The sequence below is a fragment of the Acyrthosiphon pisum genome, chromosome X (genome assembly GCF_005508785.2).
Source record: "Acyrthosiphon pisum isolate AL4f chromosome X, pea_aphid_22Mar2018_4r6ur, whole genome shotgun sequence".
NCBI lineage: Eukaryota > Metazoa > Arthropoda > Insecta > Hemiptera > Aphididae > Acyrthosiphon > Acyrthosiphon pisum.
The window spans coordinates 124,414,639-124,426,599 of NC_042493.1; the positions used below are offsets into that span (position 1 = coordinate 124,414,639).

General features: G+C 27.9%; 1 protein-coding gene and 1 non-coding gene across 2 annotated transcripts in view; one reads left to right on the forward strand and one right to left on the reverse strand.

Annotated features, from left to right (window-relative positions):
• LOC100162979 (cathepsin B-like cysteine proteinase 5) overlaps positions 1 to 1,308 on the reverse strand; it is a 7,195-nt gene extending 5,887 nt beyond the window's left edge. Inside the window, exon 1 of the mRNA XM_008180374.2 lies at positions 964 to 1,308. Within this exon, the coding sequence (XP_008178596.1) occupies positions 964 to 1,083 (120 nt within the window). The 5' untranslated portion in view covers positions 1,084 to 1,308. The remainder of the gene's footprint in view (positions 1 to 963) is intronic.
• Positions 1,309 to 7,441: 6,133 nt separating this feature from the next.
• On the forward strand, positions 7,442 to 7,513 carry TRNAG-UCC. Its single transcript has one exon. It is a non-coding gene; the product is annotated as a tRNA-Gly (tRNA).
• The last annotated feature ends 4,448 nt before the right edge of the window (positions 7,514 to 11,961 follow it).

The following is an 11,961-nucleotide window of genomic DNA, read 5'->3' on the forward strand; positions in this document are numbered from 1 at the left end:
TTAATTTTTCTTTTGTTTTTCACGTCGCTTTTGAAAACTACTGGGAAATTTTTACTTTTGACCCCCCAAAGTACCAACTAGATTCACTTTCCAATCATAAAAGTTACTGTTGAAGAAAATCGAAGCAGTTTTACTGTCCTAAAAGGTGATGACAGACACAAAAAAAAATAAAAAAAAAATAAAAAAAAAAATAAAAAAAAAAACACACATCATTGTAAAATCAATACATTCATCGTTCCACTCAGAATCTAAAAAAAATCACGTTATGTTTTATCTTATCTAGATAAATTTTGAATAAATTATCTATCCAGTTGATTTTTTGGTGATCTTTTCCCAACACTGGTTATATAGGTAGGTACTCAAAAAATATTATAGCGTACTCGAAAAGTTATATAGTATACAAGAAAATTGTATTTAACAATGACGGCATTTTTGCTATTCATTTACTTAAATTAATTTTTCTGGATACCTACTTGTAAAAAACAAAATGTTTTGTACTATATTTCAATACGTTTGTATCGGAACATGTACTTAATAATAAATAAATTCGTATAAAAATCAACGACCAACTACCTAATAATTAGTGTTTATACGTGTTTTATAATTATTTATTTATTTATTTTTGTAACGTCCTCTGTATCACACTTATGTAATGTTTATTGTCAAAAGAGTCCCGTTATTAATTTAAATAAAAATCATATTATTATTCGTGAGTCGTGGGCCATGACGGGGCAATAATTACAATTTATAAAAAAGTATGTACAACGACAGAGTGACGCTATGACATTTTGCAATGCTGTCCATAACATTTCATATCTACGGCACATGTCTCTAGAATTTAAGTCTAAACCAAGCCGTGTCGTATAACAATAGTGTTATAGGTAGTACCTAATCAGTATTCATCACAGGTGTTAATGTATTTTAGGTACAAACAATTAAAAATATTACATAATGTTAACTTACCTTCAGTGTATTAGTTTCTACGTCTGATTTGTCGATCGTGTTATCGTGGGATAATTTTGCTTGTTCCGTTAAGCAAAAACTTAACAGCATTATGGAAACCAATAACAGAATCTTAATCATGATGTTGTGAATAATAAACCGACAAAATATATACAATAGAACAATAGTAGGTACCTACGTTATATGTACTATAGAGATAACTGCGCAATAGTAAGTTGTTACTAAACTAAATGAGACCGGTTCTAACCTTATATACCTACCTATGCCTCAATCTCATAATGTGGAGATATTTGATTATTTCAATTAGGCATTTTATTATACGAACATTTATAATAGTCAACAAAAAAAAATAATGTACGACAGCGATCTGATCGTTTTATGTAGGTGGTTTGAACACAAAAAAGTACATCTGTTAGTCGTAAATGACAAATTAAATACAATTTATCGGATGTTAAATTCGATAACGTATTCGCAATAATAGCAATATTAGGTACTTATGTCTTAGTCATGATGTAGAGCTATTCGATTATTTCAATTAGGCATTTTATTATATGAAAACTTATAATAATTTTATGTTTGTAGTTTGAACACAATAAAGTACACCTGTTAGTCGTAAATTATAAAATACAATTAACGAAATGTCAAATTCGATAAATTATATTCGCAAAAGTAGCTAAGTTTATAATAGTCACAGTTTTAAAGATGATGAATACTATTTATTTGTTAATTATTTTTTCGATACCACTATTAAAATTACCGCGTCGATAAAATATTTAATGTTAATTATTATTGTTTATCGTAATAATTTGTGTATCTTTAAATTATGAAAAATAAAAACTGACAGTTATTATTACAATTTGAATATGTAATTTCAGTTCATTTTTGTATCAATGACATATTATTATATATTGAACGGGGCTCATTTACTTCGATATCTGTCTCTGTGAATTCAACTATTAATATTGATGGATAGTTCCAATAGAAACTAAAAACCACTTATAGGGCTGCCCCTTTGATGTCTCCAAAATTTTGATAATCGTATTTGCAGCTTTATACACGGAAATCTGGAGAAAAAAATGTAATAAACAAGTGCTTGTGTTTTGTATTACATATACATATTCTACTGTATTACATAAATTATGTATATCGTATATGTATACTATAGTAACAAAAATATTACATAATTAAAATACGAGTGTCAAACCTGATATTATTGGATCCATCAGAACTCAATTACTTTGATTCCACGTACTATCAATAAACAACACATGTGTCATGAACTTGCTGGAAGTATTTATTTGTTATATTCTTAACTATCCCCTTGTCTGTAAAAAACATGTGATACATCAATGTATGATAAGTCAAGTATTAATTTAATTTAAATAAATTATTTACTAAAGAAAATTATTATTAATATACAATTTCTAATTTAAATATAATATTAATATTAATAAAATAACAACTGAAAAATAAAAATATTGACTTAAGTAGGTATACTTCCATACTTATTTATAATAACTATAAGACTATTCAATAATAGGAATTTATGAATTAATCAGAATATGATTCATCACCATCATGTTCAGTCATCATTACTTCTAAATCTTTATCATCATGTCTCGTCAATTCATTTCTATATCGTTCAGAAGCTCGGCGTATCCAGTTATGTATTTTTTTGATCACTTTATGATTAGTTGCTTTTTCAGAACTATTTCTTATCACATCTTTTAAAAAAATTTAAAAAAAATTAAAAATACTTAAGTTATATTAGGGCTCTATATAGAACTTACCAATAAGTATATTATGAAGTTGAAGTGTTTTGAAACCTCGTTTATTCTTTTTTATCCCAGCATATGTCATGCAAGAAGCAAGTTTATTAGTAATCAATAATTTTAATGCATTAAAGGTTTTTTGTTTTATAGATTCACCGCCAATTTTTGATAGCTCATACATCTGAAAACAATCAAAATTTAAAAAAAAAAATATTGAGGTGTAAAAATAGAGAAGTACAATTATACTTATTACCAGCTGTTTTTTAAAGTCGTCGTTATTTACCAATTTAACTTCAATAGATATAAGTGCATCGTCAGTATCAATAGGAAAGTAAATATGCATGTTTACATCAGCATTTTTGTTTGAGCTTACAGAATATGTATTCTTGAGCTCTTTTATATTATCATTGATATTTTTTAATACAAGTAACATTTGGTTAATTTTGAACTGCATTTTACAAACACCTTCAAATAAACTTTTTTGATTTGTTGCATCCATCAATGGACCTTATACATAAAAACAATAATAATGAAAATATATATGATATATGTCGGTATTATTACAACTCTTAAAGTTACAAAAAGGCTAAAAAGAAAAATTACCATTTATATTTATCAATAAAGATTTAATTTCATCAGTTGACAGCAAGGGAGAACTATTGTTGTTATTTTGTCCAGGTATTATAATAACCTTAGTGTTTTCTACAAAAGCGGTATCATATTTAAATTATTGCAATTACACTAATAAACTAATATGATAAAATTATTCAATAAAACAAAAATAAATTGATTAAGTTATTATCTTAATTGTAAAATATTATAAAACTAACGGTTTCCTACCAGAAATTTTCATTTTTTCATTTTGTTGTGTACTGGCATTTATAGGAATTAAGTTGTCTCGAATAGGGACTTCTACTGGTTCACTGTTATTAGATGATAAGTCATTATTAATTAATAATTCTATATTTAAAAATAAAAACAAAAATTAATTAATAACAAAAAAAATAAATTATAAAAATAACGGTTTCTTACCAGAAATTTTCATTTTTTCATTTTGTTGTGTACTGGCATTTATAGGAATTAAGTTGTCTCGAATAGGAACTTCTACTGCTTCACTGTTATTAGCCAATAAATCATTATTAATTAAAGGTTCTATATTTAAAAATATAAACAAAAATGAATCAATAATAAAAACTATATAAATAATTAATACGTCTTATAAGTATTATAATCAGGGCTGTGAATTTAATGCATTTGTATGTTTTTTTTTGTTATACTGTATAATAAAATGGATTTGGCCAAAATTTGTAACTTTTACTTTTTAAATTTGTAAATTTTTAACTTTTATTACCTAAACCTTATTATATAATAATATTATAATAGGTATTCAAAAATAAAATAATGAATACAATAAATGAATAACCGTGTTTTGACTTATGTATACAATCAAATTAGACAGTTCATTAATTAGGTATAAGTATTTGGTATATATATATACATATAGGTAGGTATTATAATAGGCACCTAAAATGAATATAAATATATAATAGTATACTGTTATATATAATTATATAATATAATCAGGGGTTAAAATGGGAAAATATTTCAGAGGGGACTAATGTCTCCATATAGTTTTTAGCGTTCCATGTATACCTATAATTTTATGTATAAAATCCTAATTTGTTAAAGGGGACGCTTTTTAACCGTCACGAGAGGTAGGGGGACTGAGTCCTCCTGCGTCCCCCTTCTTTAACCCTTGAATATACAATAGACCTAATATACCTATTAATAGGTATAAATATATTTATTTTTAATCAATATTAGGCTGGTAGGTTAACCCTATTCTTAATTATTACAGTACCATACCAAATATAGGTGCTTAAAAAGTGTAAGACTGTCACACAGTAGGTAAGACCTAGATTTATCAATAGATATTAATTATTATTTAACGCTGTTATCATTGTCATCGATGCCAAACAGCTGAAAAATTCTTCAAACTAAATACCCTTTTGTGTTACCCTTTTCATTAAAACAAATATTACTCAACAATAATAGATTAATCTCAATTAATTAATAGGTATCAACAATAATGAGTGGATGGTTATTTCGTTCATGATATAATATTGAGCTCTTAATTAACTCATTTGTATTTTACAAGAAATGTAAGCACGTATAGGTATTATAGTATAAAATAGTAGGTTTACCTGTTGTGATGGTCTTCCATGTTAATACATTAACCGTTATAATAATATTATTAATATAAAATAATAACTGCATATAAAAAATATAAAATATAAAATATAAAATCACTGCAGCTCACGTGTTTCATACGTTGTTTAATGAATAATGATATCTAAAATATTTTGGCGGATTCGAGTTCGTGAAATATCTAATACTATTAGATTAGGGATATCTTACAGATAGCATTTCGTTCAAAACTTGACATTACAAACGTCATATTTTAAGATATCATATGGACGTTCTAAAGATGTCGCGTTTTGTACTTTGTATTTTATTTTTAACTCAATATCATTTAGGGATCTATTGCCTTAGAGATATCCACAAACATGATTAAAATAAGATATGAAACGGCTTTACCTTTTTTAATCCCTCGTCAAAAAATGTTATTAGGGTGTGTTTTAATATGGCTCGCGATTAATCACTCGGTTATTTTGACTACATGATTAACCCTTTAACTTTTTATTGTATTTGCATATTTGAAATTTGACTATTGCCAAATTGTTTAAGGAGGTCGTTTACCTAATCGCTTATTCCGAATTTAACTATTCATATATAATGAATAATGATATTTATGTGTTGTGAGTAAACGGATACTATCCGTTACAAACGTGAATTAAAATTATGAATGTTTCTAAGTAGGTACCTACGAAATTATTGATACTTATAAAATATGAACCTCGTTCTTATTAGCAGGGCTTGAAACCGATTGAAATAATTTCGGTTTCGGTTTCGATTTTTTATACTGGTTTTTAATTTTTTCGATTTCTTTTTCAATTTTTCAATACCGGTATTAGGAAATTTCGGTTTCGGTTTCGATTTTGTATACCAGTTATGAAATTTTTCGATTTCGGTTTCAACTTACCAATAGGTACCGGTATTAAGAAATTTTTGTTTCGGTTTCGGTTTTGTATACTGGTTTTTAATTTTTTCGATTTATTTTTCAATTTTTCAATACCAGTATTAGGAAATTTCGGTTTCGGTTTCGATTTTGTATATCAGTTTTGAAATTTTTCGATTTCGGTTTCAACTTAGCAATAGGTACCGGTATTAAGAAATTTCGGTTTCGGTTTCGGTTTTGTATACTGGTTTCTAAAGTATTTTTAGGGGGCTGTGTCATCTATAAATCATTGTTCGTCCCGTATTGTAGTATGTGTATAGTATTTGCTAGTAACTATAATTTATATCATTACTATTAATAAAGCAACTAATTATTTTGCGAATAATGAAATGGTTATCAACATTTTAATCATGATCTCAATTTTATTATGAGTATTAATTATGCGTATAAATGGAATTTACGTATTTAAAAATACATCAATTAAAAAAAAAAATAAATGTTTCCAATTTTTTTAGATTTCCGTTTTGAATTTAATACCGGTTTCCAATTTTTTACGGTTTCAATTTTGAATTTAATACCGGTACTTATTACATTTTTTTCGGTTTCGGTTTTAAATTATAATACTATTATCCAATTTTTGTCGGTTTCGTTTTTGATTACGGTTTCGGTTTCGGTTTTAAAACGGTTTATACTGGTTTCTAAAATCGGTTTTGAAAACGGTTTTAAGCCCTGCTTATTAGGGGAGTATTTCTTCTGGAAATGCCACGACTTATTGGAATGTAAAAGAAATCTTTATTAGGAGTAGTGCCTCAGATATTTTATAATTTATCTTAAGCTCAATTATAAAAAGTGCATTTTACAATGTTTTTTTTTTCCATTAGACACATTATAACGTTCATTATATCGTTAAGAAACAGAAAAATATCAATATTTTTAAAATACATTTCACTATTTAAAAAAAAACTCAACGTGTTGCCCTACAAAATATTGTCATATTTTAATTTCGTTATAGGTGTTTTTTTTTTGTAACACCAAAATATCGATCTAGTTATACTCGGACTGCGTAAACGCTTGTTGTCTATGTCGTACGTGTTTAAGACAGAGACAACACATATTATGTGGACATGACGTCCTCAAACTTAAAAATTTAAATTTATAATAATATAATAATATAAATTCAACTAACAGACTATAATAAATAAATAAATAATAACAATATAAAAATCCAGACTGACAAACCGTCTCCGCTCAGAATCGTATTTCTTATACAATGTTATTATATCATTGAACAATTCAACAATACATTATACATTGACCCGATTGTAATCTACTGTACAGCAAAGCGACATCCACTTACTCGCTTTTTTTTTTATTATTATTAATCTTCTCAATACCGTTAAATTTTGAAAGGAACCGTTTACAAACACTTTTCCAAAATCTTAAAAATAAATCAAATTTCATGATTTCTTTTTTAAAATTTATACAATGGCGTAACTACTCTTATACTGACTATTGACTATCTATATAGTGACTACCGACCATAGATCCTAAATTCCTAATTCATTTTAATTATTATGATTTATTATTAATGTCTGAAGTAACGTGAAATACCCAGCTATTCCCAACCGCGTTGGTGGTGTAATGGTCAGCATAGTTGCCTTCCAAGCAGTTGATCCGGGTTCGATTCCCGGCCATCGCACATATTTTTTTGCATTGTAAATATTTTTTTTTTCATATATTATACTAGCTGATCCCGTGCACTTCGTTGCCCGTTAAATGTACCAACTCTATATGACTCAAACTTTGTTCAGTTAGTTATTTAACATTCGGTGTATGGTGTTCAAAGTTAATCTTAATTTTTCTTATGCCCGGAATAAAAATTCTGATTGGCAGCAGATCATTATCAGGTACCTACCTGTGGTAGATCGAGGACCCCGCGCTGTTTGTAAGTAAGTGTATGATTTAACTCTAATGTATGCCAAAGTTATACTAAGTTTGTCTTTTTTACTTAATTCCATCTAACCTACGGTGGATTAATATGATCAATTAATACAAAATCCTAACCTAACCGTACTAAATTCCGATGATTAAAAAAACCAAATTTAACCCTTTTTAAATTAGCATATCTTCTTCGCAGAGTTCTAATCTACACACAAACATGCATTTATATATTATATATAGGTATATTGACAAAAGATAATGATACCAATCAACAAACATGACCGATTAATCAATAGCAACCAATACATTATACACTATTATTATTTTAATCTGCAACAATATACTAAATTTTTATTTTATTATTTAGTTTATTTTTTAGCTGGACAGATAGCACCACTATTGTATTTTAGATATCCAGATTTCCTACTTTTTCCGGTGGATTTTCCTAAAATTTTTATTCATATAAACCTTCTCTGTGAAATATTCTTTCGTTTAAAAGTAAACAGAGTCCCCTTACTTTAATTTGGCCAAGTCGAGTACTGGAGTACGATTTATACACGGAAAAAGGAAATAATTATTGTTGTCATAACGTTGTCAAACTCGGTACACCAGAGCGACATCCACTTACACGCTTTCTATTTTTGTATATATTTTTATGGGAGTAGTATACACTTCATCATAAATGAGAGCTACACAATATAATGTACCGAAATTGTCTATACACTGCGCCGCCGAACAAACTTACTTCATAATACTCGAATCTGGTGTCGTATTTTCATTACACTATGTTAATATAATACAATTTTATTGATTCTAAAATTTGTATGTAAAAAGTGCATTGATTGAAATTATATTGCTCTGTATTTTGAATGCGGTAATGCATCAATTACTACGTTTATATGATGGCGTTAAAACGATTTAAGACTAAACCGTTTTGAAAGTTAAAACGCTCGCGCTATGTAGTTTAAGAATTTAAAACCGTTTTATTTGTTTAAACGTTATGTGTATCGTATGATGAACTGGTTTAAGCAAATAAAACATTATAAAGATTTATAAGGTTTTGTCTTAATTAAGAAGTTCATCATGCGACTAATGTTATCTGGGTAGAGGGCTTCTGACATGATATTTGATACTCCTGCTTCACGTTTTTCCATTTCAAAGGATGATTGGTTTTATAAATGAATCATTTATAATTGAAGCCCTCAATCTGTAATATGTCCACGTAAATATTGTATCTTATTAACTGTACCCTTTTAATTATTGTATCCCAATGGCCATAGCCGCCGAGGCTTATTCATCTAATAAAAAAAAAAAAACTAATCAATTTAGAAATTAATTATATTATTATATTATTTATTATACACAACGAAATTTTAAAAATATTTACGTTGAATCAATTTATTCCGAAAACATTGCATTTATAATATTATGTTATATGGTTAATGGTTAATATAATGGAATATTGTTATATCATGTACCTACTTACCGTAGTAATTTACGGTATGTATAGATTTGTGGCTTATATATAGGTAATAGCTTAAAATGTATTAATCTAAACATTTTGTAGTATCTTAGATTCTAAGCAGAGCGAGAAAGCTGATGGTTTTATAAAGGTGTCTATTTTTTTTTATCCTGTTTTAAAATTTCTACCTGAAGGAGTGCTTCGAATTCAACATATTATTGTACCTTTTTGCTAACATTTAGCAAATTGCATCAAGATGGTCATTTTTTATAATACTTATTTAACGTTAACCACCGACAAATTACGAAAAACCACTAAAAACAGGGTTTTAATTTCTTACGCTTTATCTATCACCATAGCAACGAATAAGAAATTATAATATTAACATATCAATTTAACTTACAGGCTATAATAAATAATAACAATTTAAAATATCCAGACTAACAAACCGTCTCCGCTCAGCATCGTTTTTCTTATACAAAGATATTATAATATTGAATTCAAGTTTAATACAATCCAATATACATTGATCCACTTGTAAGCTATTGTACAGCAGAGCGACATCCACTTATCAGATTTTTTTTTTCCAAAAACATTTTTTATTGTAAAGACACATAATTTACATAATATTAAAATGTTTACAATAAAATATGAATATCTATCTCCTTTATGCTTGTGATGGTGGAAGAGAGTTATAATACACAAGATACAAGTAGGTGCATACTAATAAATAATAGCTAGTACTACCTAATTAAAATATAATAGCATGAAACCGTTAGTAAAATTAAACGCAAGAAAATCAATAATGTTACAATTTAATTCTCTATTAACACCGTTGTCTGTTCCAATCATTATTTTTACTGGCCGTACGCCGTTAAAAGTACATATTTTTCGTTTTCTTATGATTGAGGCCAAATCACATTGTCTGGTAAAACATCCTGGCAACCACCAGGAGGATACGAGGGCGCACTGCACTGCAGACCCTGTGAACGATGGATGGCCGTTCCTGAATCAGTGTAGTTGCGTTGACCTGTGTCGTTGCCTGTACCATCGGATGATTTGGCGGGTACGTAGGTACTATTTTTATATTTTTAAAGTATGCGATTTTCGCAGGATGTTATGTTCAATTTCCAATACAGCAGTTGTATTGATTTTTGCATCAGCACATGCATCACCATCCGCACAACCGCGTAATATGCCTGTGCACCATTCAGGTTTTCCTTGGGTGATTGCACCGTGGTTGAACTGTTCAAGGTTTCGTTGCTCAAAACTTTCACGACTGATATACAACCGGCCGCCCCATCGATACCTGAATACATACATATTAAAAAATATATTATAATGAATCCGTCATGTCATGCAAACCAGCATAAAAAAACAATAGCACAATGCACGCGTATTATCGATGCGGGTAGAATATATTATTTGGGTGTAATATTATTAATAAGTTGATGCATATTTATACCAAACCATTTGAGTAGGTATACGATAAAATGGTTACAAAGTGTTATACTCACTCGGAATGTAAAATACGCACAAACCCATCGCGATATTGGCGACCAATATTACTACGGCGAAGGATTTCATGTTTGCGTGTAGAATTAAAAAGTGGGTAAGTGGATATCTCTCTGCTGTACAGTAGGTTACAAGTGATCAGTGTATAATGGATTGTATTAAATTTGAATTCAATGATATCATGTCATTGTATACGAAAAATGATTCTGAGGGGAGACGGTTTGTCAGTCTGGATATTTTATATTGTTTTTATATTTAATTATAGCCTGTAAGTTGAATTAATATTTTAAATTACAACAAAATAACTAAAACCGTTATTTTTATTTTTATTCGTTTCAATAGGAAATCCCATTTTTAGCGGTTTTCTGTAATTTGTCGGTGGTTTTTCCCGCGGCATTAAATTACTATTGCGAAAATCGAAAAATTATCTCTTTAAAGTACCACCTTGATCCGATTTGCTAAAATATAATAAAATACTATATGTTTAAAACGAAGCATACGTTTTGGTAGAAATTTCGTATGCAAGATAAAAAAGGTGGGTAAGTGGATGTCGCTCTGCTGTACAGTAGGTTAGAAGTGGGTCACTGTATAATGGACAGTATTAAATTTGAATTCAATGATATAATAAGAAAAACGATTCTGAGCGGAGACGGTATATCAGTCTATGTATTAGACATATAATATATACTTATCTATGGTATTAAAAAAAAATTGACCTTTAATAGGTACCTATAATAAATTCCAAATTAATCATATCATAATATCTATTAGGTACTTATAAGTTATAACGCGTTATACATCAACAAAAAACCGTGGTAAAATCATAGATATATAATAGTATACTTTAGAAGTTTCAAGTACCCACGAATAATATTATACAATCACAACAAAATAACTAAAATAGTTATCCTAGGTTTTTAATATGTAATTTCGTCCAAATTTGTACTTAAAATGACTATAAAAATAAACTGTGTAAATGTATTTTTTAAATTTTTTGGTAACAGAATTAATTACTTATGTGGAATCTTGTTTTAAATTTTTAATTCTTAGATACAAAAATTGAACATTTTATAAATTTTTAACTACAAAATAATTTTTCAAATTAAAATTTGATAAATTTTGTCAAAATTTGATATTTAAATGCTTATAAAAAAAAATTGTGCCTATGTTTTTCTAATATTTTTCAACTGATATTGTAACAATATATCAGGAGCTTTGTATTAAATTAA